The 17309-nt window shown below is 39.5% G+C and overlaps 1 protein-coding gene across 1 annotated transcript; it reads right to left on the bottom strand.

The window, feature by feature from the left end:
• Positions 1-453: 453 nt before the first annotated feature.
• LOC143281545 (speedy protein A-like) lies at positions 454-15940 on the bottom strand. The gene is made up of 8 exons (XM_076586765.1): positions 15820-15940; positions 13710-13768; positions 13138-13223; positions 11868-12039; positions 9293-9402; positions 8300-8496; positions 7279-7352; positions 454-977 (listed from the first exon to the last, which is right to left on the bottom strand). Exons 1-7 carry the CDS (start codon positions 15842-15844, stop codon positions 7300-7302), a joined length of 702 nt encoding a protein of 233 aa, XP_076442880.1. The 5' UTR covers positions 15845-15940; the 3' UTR covers positions 454-977; positions 7279-7299.
• Positions 15941-17309: the final 1369 nt, after the last annotated feature.

Raw genomic sequence — 17309 nt, 5'->3', positions numbered from 1 at the left:
AGTATTTTGTTTGTAGTTTCTTGATCCTTCTATGCTCCCAGAAATGCTTGTTGCAAGGTGTTTGCATGTGACTGAGAACTGAGCCCACTGTTTAACACATGTCATGGTAGCAAGTATATCATATGAATGTAAACACGAGATTTTTTTCAAATGGCAAGTTATAATAGAATCAACTCCTACACGTAAGTCATCTGGATGCTACAGGGATTATTTTGAACATAGATGTTGGATGCTGAGGTCATCACATGACTTGGATACTGAAGTCATCACTTGACTTAGGCTCAGGTTTCATTTTCATCTGAATAACATTCAATAGCATTCCATTCAAAGATGATTATAGAAAAGCATCCAAAGCTTACAAAAGATCACTTCAAACTGATATTGGGCAGTTTTCTTTATTTTTTCTCAATCATTAAACTAAAGGTCATGAACAAGAAAAAAAATTAACTATTCTTTAAACTAATTTCTTATGCGCTTTCCTTCGATTTGACATTAAGGACATTTGACACTGATGATAACACTGACTTCAAATACAAGAATTATACATTAACATTTACTTTCATGCTCTGTACAACAAATTACTATTTTTCTCTCTTGCAACTGAACAAATGTACTGACATTTCAATGTTTATGATTGTTTTAATCTGATCATTAAACAGATCAACACAACAATCTTTTTTTTTTAATCATGAAAACAATGACATTTCTATCTGAAAGGAAAATGGCATGTGAAATAAAATAATTCTACAACACTTTTTATTCAGTGTTTTCATGAGATATCTGTCACATTTATAAACAATCATTAAACTATTTGTCATGGAAAAAATGAAATAAAGAAGACAACTATACAAGCAAAGTTTCAAAAAGAAACATTTGGAATTCCATACATGACAACAAACTGGAAAATCTTCTTTCATTTTTTTCTGGAGAATATCACAGACATTCATCTGCATCACAGTCTATGTTATCACCAGAACCTGCACACAGTAAATACAACAAAACTCATCAAGTATATAAGCGTAGACTTACTTCCCCAACCTTTGCTCTTCTCCAAATCATATGCATACATTCACAGATAACACATACAGTGATACACACAAGAAAACATACTGATCATGAAATACCACCTGTCAGTTTGATAATAACAACAGTAAGATGAAGGAGGAGATAAGAAGAAGAATGTGCATTTATTCAACACTTACCCTGCGTCTCTGAGCGCATTAAACATGTATTTTGAGTAAGACACAAGAATACAAAGAAGAATGGTGATACAAATTAACTAAGAAGATTGCTTAAATAGAGTGTAACATCACTCATGACTCACCTTTCCCACCTCACCACCTCCACACAAATTGACACACACAGTTGTTGTTTTTTTTAGGAAGAAAGATGTATAGTTTTAAATATCGTTTGAACAAGTATGTTTTAAGATTAGATTTGAAGGATCTGCTAGTGGAGCAGTGTCTGATATTCTGTGGTAGAGATTTCCAAAACAGAAGCCCATAGTGTGCAAATGTTTGGAATCCCTTTGGACTTGCGTCTGTGATGTAGGATTTTAAACATGCATGTTGGACAAACAACGCAGACCACGGCAGGGTAGACTGTGAATCTTTACTAGGTTAGAATGGTACAACTATGCAGAACCATTTAATAAAATGAAATATATACAAGTAATTCTTAACTTTATTCTTTCAGAAATTTGCCTTTTGGTTTGAGCACATGTAACATCAAAAAACTATGCACAACTGCTTTTAGACATGAACATTCATTAAATATGCAACATAAAAAATGGTGTGTCCATCGAGATCGATGATGACCATCGTTGTCATCCAGATGGGGGATGGGGGAAGGGTGGTGGTGGGGTGGGGGGAAGGATGCTCATGAGTCTATCTGTGAGTGCGCAGATGGCTGAATAGTCCAATCTGCGCACGAAATGTTCGCTGACAGTTGGGGCAGACAAAGACAGGCATATCATTGTCAGGGAGCTTGTTTGCCCGTGACTTTCTGGCCTGCCTCTTCTGAACAGCTGCAGCAGTCCTGTTGGCCTCGCACAACTTGGCGCCTTTGTGCACAGCAGCGCGCCATTTGTTACGGTCCACTGCAGATTCCTCCCAGGAGTCAGGGTTGATATCAAACGCTTTCAGAGAGACCTTCAGAGTATCTCTGAAGCGCTTCTTCTGACCTCCGTGTGATCTCTTCCCTTGTTGCAGCTCGCCATAGAAGAGCCTTTTGGGCAGCCGATGGTCTGGCATGCGCGCCACGTGTCCAGCCCAGCGAAGCTGGGACTGCATCAGGATGGTGAAGATGCTGGGAAGGGTGGCTTTTGCGAGCACCTCTGTGTCTGGGGTCCTGTCTTGCCACTTGATGTTCAGTAGCTTCCTGAGGCATGTTGTGTGGAAGTGGTTCAGCTTCTTGGCATGTCGTTGGTACACTGTCCAAGTTTCGCAGCCGTACAGTAGTGTGGGGAGAACTACTGCTCTGTAGACCTTTAGCTTGGTTTCAAGACTAATGCCTCTTCTGTTCCAGACATTTGCATTGAGTCTGCCAAAAGTTGCACTTGCTCTTGCAATCCTGACATTCACTTCATCGTCGATGGTCGCATTTCGTGACAGTGTGCTGCCAAGGTATGTGAACCGCTCCACCGCACTGAGTCTCTGACCGTTGACTGTGATGTTGGGCTCAACGTAGGGTTTCCCTGGGGCTGGCTGATGGAGAACTTCAGTTTTCCTCGTGCTGATGGTAAGGCCGAAGTTCCTGCTGGCAGTGGCAAACTTGTTGACGCTGAGTTGCATGTCAGCTTCAGATCCAGTGTTGAGGGCACAGTCATCAGCAAACAAAAAGTCTCTGATGATGTCTGTCATGACCTTCGTTTTTGCTTGAAGCCTTCTGAGGTTAAACAGCTTGCCATCTGTTCGGTACTTTAGGCCAATTCCAACATCGCCATCTCTGAAGGCATCAGTAAGCATTGCAGAGAACATGAGGCTGAACAGCGTTGGAGCCAGGACGCAGCCTTGCTTGACACCATTTGTGACAGGAAAAGGAGCAGATGTTTCACCATTGTCCTGGACTCGAGCCTGCATGCCTTCATGGAATTGGCTGACCAAGGAAATAAATTTCCGAGGGCATCCGTACTTGGCCATGATCTTCCACAGTCCCTCTCTACTCACGGTGTCAAAGGCCTTAGTGAGGTCGACATAGGTGGAGAACAGATCAGCATTTTGCTCCTGACATTTCTCTTGCAGCTGCCTTGCAGCAAACACCATGTCGGTGGTTCCGCGCTCTTTCCGGAATCCACATTGGCTCTCAGGCAAATGACCTTGGTCAAGGTGTGCTGTGAGGCGGTTTAGTAGGATCCTGGCAAGTATCTTGCCTGCGATGGAGAGCAGGGAAATGCCCCGATGGTTATCACAGGCTTGCCGGTTCCCCTTTCGCTTGTACAAGTGAATGATAGATGCATCTTTGAAATCCTGGGGGATCGTCTCTTCTTTCCACATGAGTGAGTACAGCTGATGAAGCTTCTCAGTCAGCACAGTGCCTCCATCCTTGTAGACCTCTGCTGGTATGGAGTCTGAGCCAGGTGCTTTGCCACTGGATAGCAGACGGATTGCTTTCTGGGTCTCAAGAAGTGTTGGCGGATCGTCCAGTGCTTCGTTGGTGGGGACTTGTGGGAGACGGTCTATGGCTTCATCATTTATGGAGGAAGGGCGATTTAAGACACTGTTGAAGTGCTCAGCCCATCGTTCGAGAATGTTCTCCTTCTCGGTGATCAAGGTATTCCCATCTGCACTGAGGAGGGGGGATGATCCTGAGGATGTGGGGCCGTAGACTTCTTTTAAGGCATCATAGAACCTCTTCATATCGTGCCTGTCAGCATATCCCTGGATCTCATCAGCTTTGTCACTCAGCCACTTATCCTGCATCTGGCGTAACTTTTGCTGAACAGTCCTGCGGATGGCATTGTACGCATCCTTTTTTGATGTGGACTTTGGGTTGCTCAGGTGGGCTTGATGCAGACGGCGTTTCTCATCCAGAAGCTGCTTGATTTCATCACAGTTTTCATCAAACCAGTCTTTGTGCTTTCTGATCATGGGTCCCAGGGTCTCTGAAGCTGTACTATAGATCAGCTCACGCAGGGTCCTCCAGTCAGACTCCACATTCTGGTTGTTCAGAGAGGCGGATTCCAGACGATCTTCCAGCAGCTCCACAAAGGACTGTTTGATGGTGATGTTTTTCAGCTTAGCGATGTTGAGCCGTTTTGGAGCCTTCTGGCCTTGGGGGCGTCTCTTTGGCTGGATTCGAATATTCAGCTTCGAGACTACAAGGCGATGGTCTGTCCAACACTCGGCGCCGCACATGGTCTTTGTTACACGTACATCTTGCCTATCCCTTTTCCTGACGATGACATAATCGATGAGATGCCAATGCTTTGAGCGAGGGTGCATCCATGACGTCCTGTTACGGGTAGGGAGGCAGAAAACTGTGTTGGTTATCAGCAGTTCGTGCTCTGCACATGTCTGAAGCAAAAGCAATCCATTTGGGTTGCAGTGGCCCACACCGTGCTTTCCAATCACTCCATCCCAGGAGATGTAGTCAGAGCCAACTCTAGCATTGAAGTCCCCAAGAATGATGAGCTTGTCTGCTTTAGGGATGGCAGCAATGACAGAGTGAAGGTCCTCGTAGAACTTCGCCTTCACTTCATCCGGGTTGGTCATGGTTGGGGCGTAGGCACTGACAATGGTGAGGTGCTTCTGGCCAGATGCCAGTGGGAGTTTCATGGTCATAAGCCTATCGTTGACTCCCTTTGGGATTCCAGCTAGCTTGCTGACAAGTGCTGTTTTTACTGCAAAACCAACACCAGCCTCACGTCGCTCTTTGCTTCCTCGTCCACTCCAGAAGAAGGTGTAACCAGATCCCCGTTCACAGAGCTCGCCTTCGCCTGCAAGCCGAGTCTCACTCAAGGCTGCGATGTCGATATTGTATCTGGCGAGTTCGGATGCAACTAGTGCTGTTCTCCTTTGGGGTCTGTCTGCGTTATCTCTGTCCAGGAGAGTCCTTATGTTCCAAGCACCAATGGTGAGAGGAACGATCCTTGTTTTGCCTTTTGGTTTGAGCACATGTAACATCAAAAAACTATGCACAACTGCTTTTAGACATGAACATTCATTAAATATGCAACATAATAACTTAAGTAATACGATTAATGTTGACTAGGTAAGAAACATATCACTGACACTGAATATAAGAAAAACTAACAATGTTTCTTGCTACATATCAACTCATTTACTCACATACATACACACCCAATCAATTATGACATCTTCCTCCTCACACATATACATATGTCAGTGCACACTGGCAACAACAGCACATCAGCCATGCTACATCATTACGAAGGTGTTAGGTTAAAACCTCACAGAAAACATTCCAATAAAATACCATACATGACGAAAGATATTGGAAACCAACTTTTAAGTTCTATAGAAGTTCAGTACATGGTTTTCTGTAACAGGCTTTCAAGATAGACAAGCAGCTGAGTGTTGAACTGTCTGTAAAGTTTCTTTGACAGAAGAAGGCAAGTCTACCAATGATGAATTGTAATAATCTAATCAATTAAGAATGCACTATGTGACTAGTTTTTACTGCATCATCTGTTAGTGTTAGTATCTCCAGATTAAACTAATCTAATTCATTTTAGCTCATAAAAGGCAGTTTCACAAACATTTGTCAATCATCTTTCATACAAGTTTCTTGCTTTCCTTGTGAATGGGGTATCATGGGAGCCTACTTTAAGTGACGATAGAAGAGTACAAAATGGAGATTGGGTTATGAATCAAAAAGAGAATAGATTCTGTTTAATCATCTTTAAGATTAAGTTTTAGTTTGTTATTATTCATCCAGCTATTCATACCATAACCATGGGTACATCTTACTAGATCACGAAATTTGTGTCCATTTTCTGGTGGGACTGATTTTTGTACCTAAGTGTCATCTGCAAACAACTGATAAGCAACAGAGTGGTTCTGGATATCAGAGTGGTACATGTTATAAATAAAAATGTGGAACACTAAAAATGACAGAGGTTGGAGAGAAAGTGAGACTGCTGACAGACACAAACTGTTTCCCATTCGTCAACAAAGATTTGAACCATTTAAGTGCTTAAGAACAAATGACAAAAGTTGTTTTAACCATAAAAGAATGTCATTAATAGTGTCAAATGCTGCAGAAACATTTAACAAGAGCAAAACAGATATTCTGTGTTTATCCATAGCTGCCAGAAGATCGTTCACCACTCGCAAGAGAGCAGTTTCAGTACTGTGTCCTGTTCAATAGCCTGACTGGAAAGAGTTACATTGGTTATTGTTTTGAGCATTTGAAATAGGTTGTTGGAGAACTACTTTTCCCATGATTCTGTACAGAAAATGTAAATTTGGAACAGGTCTGCAGTTCTTTAGTTGGTTTTTGTCGAGAGAAGGTTTCCTTAACTCACTCAGTACAGCCAGTCCTCTCTTCTCCTCTACACAGATCCCGCGGATGTCCAGTGGGTGTCTGAACCTTTAGCTTCCGTCGTCAGAACTATGGTATTCTTTGTCAACATTCACCTCTTCAGTATAAGAGTGTTCCGCTTGCAATATTTTGATGATGGTAATTGGGATGAAACGCTGTTAACGTCGTCTCTTTCGCCGTTCGTATGGAGAGAGTTAAAAGAGATTTTACAATGGCAGTCTTAAGACCACAGGAAACAATGTCTGAGATAAGAGAAGTGTTAATGATAATTGTTGTAATAACTGGAAGAAGAATATCCATCTTTTCATAGTGATTGGATCAACTTCACACAACCATGGTAAGTTTACAGCAGTTTCATCATAAGAGCAAATTTGGTGAACAAGAATCTTCTTGATGGCATAAATGTTATGGTAGGAAATTTTCTCCCTTTACATAATCTGTTGTTTCAAAGCCAAAGCGTGCATGATACATGTATCCAGTCCTTTTGTCATCAATCTTTTCTGCATTTGTTTTTTTTTTTTTGTCAAGAAAGCATCAGTTTTTAGTCCCAGTCACCTTGTATTCAAAATCTGTTTTGAGACAACTGTGAGCAAGCACTGGCAAGCATGTCTGAGCAAACTGAAAGAAGGAAGTGTACCTCAAATAATGGGGAGTAAAAATGGTTTACTGACGCTACTGACAGAAGAAACTTTTTTTTTTTTTCAAAAGATCAGAACATATCTGGACTGACACACAGTTGAATAGACTTAAGTGAAAAGCCAAAGAAAAACATACTTTTCTTAAAGTTCAGTTGTTTCATTCTTCAGTGCCAGGAAATACGTCATGAGCTGGTAGAGTCTTCTTTAGCCCTGAAAATAAACATATGTGTACTGTATATGGCATGTTTCACCTGCCTGTTCATCTATAGTCTCACCTGCCTGCATACATTATACATATACTATGAGCTATACTATTGCATCAAGAAGTTTTTTTTTCTAATGTACATGAGACTTAACAGTTTCTGTAGTTTTCAACTGTCTGCGAGGTGCATGTAGCTTCCATGTCTTAAATGTCTGTGAAAGTGTAACTACCAATGTTGTAATAAAGTACAGAAGATGTAACTCAAATATTACATAAAAGGGCAAATAAACATAAACGGGACACATAAATATCATTTATATGTAATGATTATTCAAGAGGAACTTTTTTTTCAGGAATACCCATAATGTAAGTCTTCAAGTCAGTAAGTTTCTCATATGACTGAACAACCGGCTGTGTACATGTCATCCATACAAAGGAAAGATCAGAATACTTAATCATACCTCACCTTGTCTAGCATAGAAACTGTTCTATTAGTTCATTAACTTTTTGGGGGGGAGGAGGGGGGGATCAATTCATTTATTATCAGCTTTTTACGTATTCAACTTTTAACATTTCTGTTGCTCTTTATCCTACCAAGAAGCCTTCTGGCCCTAATGATGATAGCAAGAGTACCCTTTTTGGCAGCAGGTACCTTTCTCTGTGTGCTATGTGCTGAAAGACAACTAAGGTAAACATACACCAGCAAACCAAATCATGTAAAACAAACCATTCTTGTCCTAATTTGAAAAATCTGAAAATAATTAGGCAAATTCTTTATGGATCTTAACACCATCTGCATGATGTATTATGACATAAAATATTTAATTTACAATGACTTGACATGCAAAAGAGTGAAAAGCCTAAAAAAATAAATAAATAAATAAAAAAGGAATATACATTGCTTGCAAACTAAAAAAAAATTCAAGGAGAAAAATATCTGAGCAACATAGCCTACCTTTCATGTCAAAGCTACCTGCGACCATGCAACTTCCTTCTACAGCTCTCTTCCAAGCAGCAGCTTCCTCAGGCAGATTTTCTGGGGTAGAAGGGGTGGAAGTGATAAACCATGTCACACTGGAAGGGCTGGCTGAGTCGTATTGGCTGTCTTGTCCATCACAAAGCTGGCAGTAACGGGGAGATGCATCTGGCCCCCTTTTTTGAAAGTACAGGGTATCATTATGAACTTGACTGTGTGGTTTACTGGTAACTTATTATCATGAAATGTAGAAGATATAGGTTTAGATGAGGGATGAAGTGAGACCTGTTTCTAACAAAAAACTTTTCAGTGGCAAGAAACAAAACTTCCAAGTGATACATGTGAAGCATTTTGTGAAATTAAACTTAAAACCAATAAATGTGAAGCATATTGTGAAATCAAGCACTCTGAACCAACCTGCAAATCCCTCTTTTATTTTCAATTAAATCTTCATAATATCTGAATTTCGCAATCAAACCCATAGAGGGCTGTCACCTCAACTTTTAATAAGCCATGCCATGCAGTGCACAATCTTTGCTCTTCTTCAGTTTCATGTCTTTTAAATTTGTCTTGGTTCATTGCTGATTGCTTCTGCATTTTATCTTTTGATGTCTTCACTGAGCATTGACTGGAGATGTTTTCATTGAGCATTGACTGGATGAGTGGATCAGCACAAACTTACTTCATTTTGCTATGATGCTTGATTTATCTGTTCCTCAGATAAGTTGACTTATTTCAGTAAACTTATCTATGCTTTGGATATGTTGAACCTTGGATAAGTCAACCTTTTTTTTTTTTTATCATGTCCCCAGGGGGTCATCTTATGCAAAGAATCTGTACTTTGGCCTCTCAAGCTAGCAGATGTGGTGTAAAGGGTACAGACTTTTCACTTGCCACTTATCCTTGAGGAAACTGCATTTAACCACTCTTAGAACACTGAATTTTCAAGTAACTGTACACACTATTCCGTACCTTGGGTATCCATCGTCATCAGGATCCTTCATGTAACTTCGAATTGCACCTGCATGATGTTGTGGCCTCTCTCTCCTCCACAGAGAGTGATCAGGTTCTATAGCCATGATCTGTCATATTAAACATGTAATACTTAACATAACAAATTTGTTGATACATGTCTACCAAGTGACAGGTAAAAAAAAAAACATGGTGGGAGAGGATAGACTGGGAGTATATATGTATACACTGACCAGAGACAGACAGAAACAATGAGATAGGCCTAGGGGTAGTCAGTAAGTTACAGGGATATGTGAGAGGGACTGAAACAAAACAGCTTACTGTAGCCCGGGTCCCTGGTGGGGTGAAGGGGTAATGCCCTACCAAGGGGTCTGGAATGCAAAGCCTCCCTGAAGCTGGCAAAATATTGGTTTTGCAACCCCCATGAACCGTGAAAGTGAGAAGACAAAGCAAAGAGACAGAGAGGTAGTTTGGGGGAGGGAGGGAGGGAGAGCCACAGAGAAGAGAAAGAGATGGGAAGACCTGTTATGTGTGTGAGTGGGAAAGATCAGCATAAATGTGCGTGTATGTATGCGTGTCAGTATGTGTGTGTGTGTGTGTGTATGTGTGTGCGCGCGTGTGTGTGGTATCAGTGTTAGAGAGACGGCAGAGAAAGAGAGAGCGAGACTGATACAGTGATAGGGATGCGGCACACTTATCTAAACAATCAACACACTGATTTTGTTATTATTTTGATATCACACACCCCAACGCCCCTCCCACCCAACCCCATTCAATTTGTTCAACTCATGATTAAGGACATGTGTCTGTCTGCGGGTGCGCGTGCACACACATATACACACACACAGGGTGGATAGCCCAAGCTGTCATGCAATACAGACACAACAGCTAACGCCGATAATGAAATGCACCGACCCCCAGAGACAAAGGCCACACACAGAGAGAAAAAAAGCCGACTTCATATGCTATGTTTCTGTTGCGTGACGAACAGCCCATCTGACAGTCAGTCCAAGGGGACAGACAAGGATGGAGATCTTGACACTTTGACACTTTAATGTCATTGGCCATGAGGTCCTCATGACATGGGTGAATGCATCAACATATTTTTGTTGCATAACAAAACATATGAATAAACAAATGAATATGATGAAAGAAAGTACTGAGGGCGAAAAAAGTTCCTTCTTTGAAGAAAAATGGCAGCAACCTAAATTCATCCATCAATTAGATTCTATTATAGGTTACAGAGGAAAATGTCAAATCTATATGACCATGCAGTTTCTAACTATTAGTACTGTTTTTCTGCCTAATCTTCAGAGCTTCAAATATAAATTTTGTCATCAATTTAATCACCTCATGATTTTCTGATGTCAACATGCTAAAGAGATCTTTTCTTTTTGCAGCACATTCAAAAAAAAAAAAAAGAAAAAAAAAAATTTATTTCTCAAATCATCGTAAGATTTACAAAGTTATTTGAGCAATGGTAAATATGTGTGTGCTTCTGCATTCATGCATAAGTGTGTGTGTGTGTGTGTGTGTGTGTGTGTGTTCCCAGACAAAATTATGCTATGTGTGGAACACATACATCAGTACACTGGAACACTCTCAAACACAGGAGTGAATCTTGTTTTGCTTTTTTTTTTTTTTTTTTTTTTTTTTAATTCAAAAACATGCTCGTTGTGACAAGAATCTCTGAATTTGATCAAAACGACCTAACTCATTAACTGACTCTCTGATCTAAAATAAGTAATCTTTGGCAAAGTGTTTGTCATGTTAGACCAAGATAGAAGGGAAGTAGGCCTTTGTTTTTTATTGGGATGGGTGAAAATAAGAAAGATGGGGTAGTTTTTTTCCCAAATTTGGTCAAACACATTGGCGAATGCATTGGAGCAGCCGATGTCTGCAACATCACACCTAAGTCTCTCCCCTAACCCCATTTTCCCCCAAAATTTGCGCAGATTTCAGGAATGGCCTCTAACGCTTTTCAAAAGATGTTGCCTGTATACGATAAGAAAACAGGATGAATCTTACAAAAGCTAGACGATAAATGTACTACGCCAATTTCATCAGTTTCTGTGGCAGTCACGCTCAACTGACAGACACACGGTTTCTTTTGTTTAGTTCTGCTTTTCAAATGAAATGAAAAAGTGCATTTACACATAGGTCTCACATTCCTGGAGTTTGAGTGGGAAGTGATATATATATATATATATATATAGAGAGAGAGAGAGAGAGAGAGAGAGCAGCAGCTAGTTGTAAAATACTTGCACTTGCAGAAGATGCTACATGTTCATTTTTCAGGTCAAGTCTTCTATTGTTATAATCCATGACATATGCTGGTACTATGGTATGATTTGATGCATTAATACATTACTGGCAGCACCACATTTATTCTAAATTCATGACATAGACAACAGGGAGTGAAGGAGTGAGAAAACTGACAGAGACAAACATTTATGTAGACACACTAATGGGGAGAAAAAGAAAATTTTAAACTAAACATTATTCAGCACTCAAAGGCACTCATACACTTACAATACCTCAAAGGCATTCATAAAAACATTAGTTCACAGCTAACCTCATCTGAGCAGCGTCGACTGACAATGGCTTTGTAATCAATGAGTCGCAGCAGTTTATCCCGTTTCTTGAGAAACTGGGGGTACTTGTCTTTCCACTTCTTGCCCAGTGCCCAAGGGAAAATTTCATATTTTAGCTCCTCCTCATCTTCTTCCACATCGTTCGCCAAGTACCTACATCATTTTAAAAATATCTTCTATTTCAATTTGCTTCCAAATTCAATTATTCATTGTGTCATGTCTTTAGCTCCATTTCCAATATATTTCAAACTATCAGTATACTCCAGGTGTCAACGTGCAAAAAAATCCATGTGGCTCAACACAAAGAAGCTTATTCATCACATATTATATACTTTTGATGAAAAGAAGTCCAAGCTCTTATTGTAGTGTACTTGTGTCTGTAGACCTATGCACAATTGTACAGTTGTTGCTTTTTATTATTACTATTTTTAGATATGGATATACATTAAAAATTTTGGAATCAGACAAATTTCCATTATAAACTAATTATCAATAGCATCTGTGTTTGATTTTTGGTGTCTTAGACAAGTCCCTTGCAAACTAATTATCAGTAAAGTCTGTATTTGATGTTTGTTGTTATTTATTGTTGATGTATACGCAAACCAGACAAAACACGCATCAAGCTTGAACTTTAAATCCAAATATGTAAGAATTATGATGTATAAATGTACAGGCAAAAAATGGAAACAAGAGCAGCAAGGCCTTCCAGACTCAGGTGTGATACCCACTTCATCAAACACAATACAAAAAGACACTGAAAATCAGATCTTGCAAGAAGACACACTACTACTGCACACTACTGTGACCTTGCCCAATAAACTTAACTTGCAAAAGTATTAATGTTCTGACTATTAAGTATAACCAATCACTGAACCAAGTTCCATAACACTGACAGCACGGATCACATCTTGCCATAATAATGAAGCTGTGATTTGAGTTGATCTTTTGTTGTTGTCAATAGTATTTTTCTATCACTGCAATAATTTGTATGATTAAATTAGTAAGTATGACATGTCAAGCATTCCTACAGAAGGCAGTGCCTCTCATTTAATATCTGAATATTTAATCATCCCATTACCATTTAGTTTCCTTCTCGGATCTCCGTACTTAGTTTCTTTTGATCAAGGTAACTAAGATCTATTCTGTAAATGTTTACACAAACCGTGGGAACATGTATTTGCCTTGTTAACTTCTGATTTTTTCTTATGTTTATTTTACTTGTATTTAAAAAAAAAAAAAAAAAGTACTCACAGTGCAATGAAGAAGTTCATTCTTGTGTATTCCCACATGGACAGATTTGCCCTTTTAAAGTAGGCAAAAACCATGGCAAGCAGATACTGCACACATCAATATTTCCACATGAAAATATGTTGGGTTTTTTTGTTTTTTTTTATCAAATGACTATTACAATTTCTTACAATGTATATTGGCAACTGATCATGCATACAACTAGGATAAACCATTTAGAATATAAAGAAAAGAAGTGATAAAAAGTATTGCAAACTTTATCAATATTTAATTTGTATGTCAATTTTCCTGTCATTTTTAAAATAATGCATGCATTGTTCTTGCTTAATCTAATTGCAATCTTTGAATTTTAATCTATATAGTATATATGCCCATTAATTGTAGAGGTCATATCTGTGGGGGGGGGTAAGAAGTAGGATTGGAGGCTCTCTGCCGAGGCTGATATTGCCTCTGGTGGAAGCTTGTTGTACTCCCTGGTAGTGGTAATGCGGGGAAAGAAGGAAAATTTCCTGTAGTCCCTGTACCTGTAACTATGACTAACTATTGTGAGCATTATGTGTTCTGCTGGTACTTACTTTGTCAGCAACTTTACAACAGCTGTCGTGACTCAGGAACTGACTGATCACAGCATCCTCTGAAGCAAATAGTAATTACTGGTTTACCACTGAGTGAGTGAACTGAACTGGAACCTCTAACACCTGTAACAGTATTGAAATATTTATGAAAATCTCTTTGAGCTTCACAGCGCACAACATTTTGTACAACAATCTTGCATGCTTGAAAAACAAGCACATGAAACAAAACAATTTGTATTGCTAAAAGTGCTATGTCACAGTGGCAAAAATACCTTTGAAAGAAAAGGTTGATTTTTCAAGTTTAAACCACAACCAATGCAAATACACTGTATGGTCTCGGGCTACATATCATTCTCATATTTGCAGCAGATACCAGCCAACACAATAAAAAAAGAAAAAAAAGAAAAAAAAAAGAAAAAAAAGAAGACAGTTTTCAGCATTCAACAAGCTTAATTTGTTCCCCGTGATCAGAACACGCATGGTTTAAGAACATAAACCCAAGAAATAATAACACATGTATATAGGTCCCAAACAGCAAATGGTTCCAAGTTCACATGCAAATATGGGGTCAATGATAATCTGAATACACCCGCCAGTGTGGCTGTAAGTGTAAAGCCATGACATGATTTGGTTGTTTCACTGCCATTGTTGTGGCTTGAGTAAAGACAGGCAATATAAAAGCCTGAGCTCCATCATACTTTTGCATTCCCCCCACCCCGTAACAGCAGGTTATGACCTTGAACCTTGACACCTGACCTTGACTCAATAGGGTATGTAACTGATCATTGTATCAAACCTGGTTAAAAAAAAAAAAATTAATATATATATTTTTTTTAATCATTTCCTGTCATCATGGCCAGTTACTGTACAAATTTTGATGAAAATAAAATTATTGGATGGAAGACATGAGCTTTATCAGAAATTTTCCATTCTGCCAAGTGGTCTTACCATGTGGTCATGGAAAACTATTGCTGTTACTGTGTTAGATTTTTGGAATTATACTTTTAGGCAAAAGTTGTTAGTTTTGTTTTTGGAGTTACATATTTGTGTTAAAGCTAATTTCTTATGTTTTTTTCTGGGTCAGAACATCCTACTCCTCAGCGCTTTTTTGGTGCCTTTTTATGCTAGTTCAACTACCCATTACTTCAATGATCACCACTTATTGTGTATAACCTTGTGAACAACTTTTCTAGTTTGCTTCAACCAGTTCAGGATTTCTGTCTGTTCATTTCATATTTTTTAGCATCAGCTATAGAAACTGGTTGGTTTATGGAGGGTTGAAAATTTGGTCCTAATCAATGGTAATTTTGTGGATGCAAAGTTAAAGAAAAACAGATCGAGAAACAAACCAACCACAGAGAGAGAGAGAGAGAGAGAGAGAGAGAGAGAACTGATGGAAATATTCTGATGTTTTGGTCTTTTTACTTTTGAGGTGGTGAAACTGATCCAAGATTTCTGTTTGCATGTTTCGTTCGCTCTAAATTCTTTTACCTGTGTATCACTCTCACTGACTCAATGCATCCATCTCAGCACCTCGGGTAAGTAAATAAGTATTACCACTTACCACATGGAAATTCATATCAAAGACCTCACAATTTCCTATTCTGCAAATATATATATATATGATAGTAGTGTCCAACTATGACCATCAGAACTGCAGAGGAGGCAACTGCTGTTCCAACTATTTGGGCTAGAATTTGACAATAGTGGAGAGTGTCTTGCCCAAGTTACATCCCCACTCTCTTGGCCAAGAGGGTTTTTGGACAGTCGGTGTTGGGATGGTTCCCAAAGGCCAACCAGCCCACAAGGCTGCAGCACTAAGAGCCAGTGTCATAGTCCTTCACAAAAGACTAAGCTGTAAATGATTTCCCATTGACTGGAGAAACCACTGATAATACAGCTCTCACTTTGCTGTTGGCCCAAATGTAAACTTATGTCAATCTGTGATATAAGCCAAGTGTTGATTCTGCAAATGTAAGCTAAATAAATGTATTTATGTCAAATTCCCCCCCCCCCCCCCCCCCACCCAAGGTCAGGTTTGACAGCTAACAGATCTAAACTTAAAACTGTCATACATGTATAAAAATTATGTTATCAAATTGGAACTTACCAGTCAGTTTGAAAAACATCTTCATCTCTTTTGATTTTACCACAAAACAGGAGTCACTTGGTTTCTTCTTTTGCCAAAAGGTTGTTCGTTTTACTTGGGATCTACCTGATTTCTTTGGTGTTGAATGAAAGAAGCAGTCCAGTGACATATTTAGTGGAACCTGGTTGGGTGATCTGGAAACACAGTGTTTTCTTTTTTTGGGTGGCGACTGCAAACTTTCAAAACGCTTAAACCTCGGTTTTGGTTGTTTCTCATGATGTCGCTTCCGTTGCGTTGTCTCATCAAAAAGATGTGCTCGACCTACAAAACTGTCTGGTGAATTTGAAAATACAGTTTCTTCTTCAGCGGGTAAAGATTCCCATCCGGATAAGTCAATGGACATGATAGCCTTAGCAATCAGCTGCTCCCACTCTGATCAGTTCCTCCGCGCTAGTTCCTGTCTTCCAGTCAATACCCTAAATATTGAATGTATATCTGCATACATGGATTTTTATTTCAACCAGGAGTCAGTAAAAACAGTAGAGATACTAGCACGACTTGATTAAAAAATGTATATGTATAAATTATGAAACATGGATGTCAACACGAGAACGGAGCACCGGGAAAAAAAAATCCCACCGACGTAGCATCTAGATCCAGATCTCTATGTCGATGAGTCAGGTCGCTTCGTGTGAAAGAAAAAGATCAGTTTCAAATTGCCGTAACAAGAACAAAAAAGACAACCTTTAGTAAAAAGAAGCCCTAAACTGCCTGTCAACAGGAAGACAGCGGTGACCAGCACGACCCCAATCCCTCCCCCACAGCGACACGTCAGCTGTGATCGTCTGCTCGATCTGATGCAAAACGCCCTCTGTTGGCCAAAGTCTGCATTCCGAAAAGCCAAATAAATGCACCCTGCTTATTCCGCATCACACACACATACACAAAGTATCGGCTGAGGATATTGGGAATTTGTTTGGCAAACAGATGACAATGGAAGTGACAGAATAAAGAATTTTTTTTGTTAAATTTTAATTTAGATCTAGAACTTGATTCTCAGTCGGAGTAATACCATGAGTTGATCAAGCTCTCTTTCTTGTGGTACAAATAAATACACCAAGATTTAATATTTTGAGTCACGTACGTATCATATATTGTAGGCCTAGCCTACTGTCCGTGGGACTTGATTATCATTCCCTCGAAGTAAACACATGCATGAGAAGAAAAAAAGATGAAAAATTGAGGACAACACGTACGGGTCTTTTTTTCTTTTCTTTTTTTTTTAAGGAGATTTGAGCGACATTGTTTAAAAACATAACTAAAGATGGTCCCAGTCCTCTTCACGTTGCTCAGCACTGATGAAGAAATGGTCAGGGGCTGAAACATCACATAGTGATATGCCTTGATCTGGTGGGGTTTGACTGCAAGATCTATCTGTCTGTTCGATCCACCTTGCAACACCACTTCATCTGTGTATATCATTACATTTCACAAAACTCGGGTTCACAAGA

This window comes from Babylonia areolata, chromosome 4 (genome assembly GCF_041734735.1).
Source record: "Babylonia areolata isolate BAREFJ2019XMU chromosome 4, ASM4173473v1, whole genome shotgun sequence".
In the NCBI taxonomy this organism is placed as follows: domain Eukaryota; kingdom Metazoa; phylum Mollusca; class Gastropoda; order Neogastropoda; family Buccinidae; genus Babylonia; species Babylonia areolata.
Note: the sequence above shows the minus strand (reverse complement) of the source record. Positions and strands in the feature narration are given on the sequence as shown.

Bases quoted from the DNA above. Each gene is read 5' to 3' on its own strand.
- LOC143281545 (XM_076586765.1), bottom strand. From the start codon at position 15,844: ATGAAGATGTTTTTCAAACTGACTG. The intron at 9,403-11,867 runs GTTAGCTGTGAA...TTAATATGACAG, and splicing joins GTCGACGCTGCTCAGATGAG to ATCATGGCTATAGAACCTGA. The intron at 7,353-8,299 runs GTAGGCTATGTT...GTTTATTTTCAG, and splicing joins AGGTAGCTTTGACATGAAAG to GGCTAAAGAAGACTCTACCA.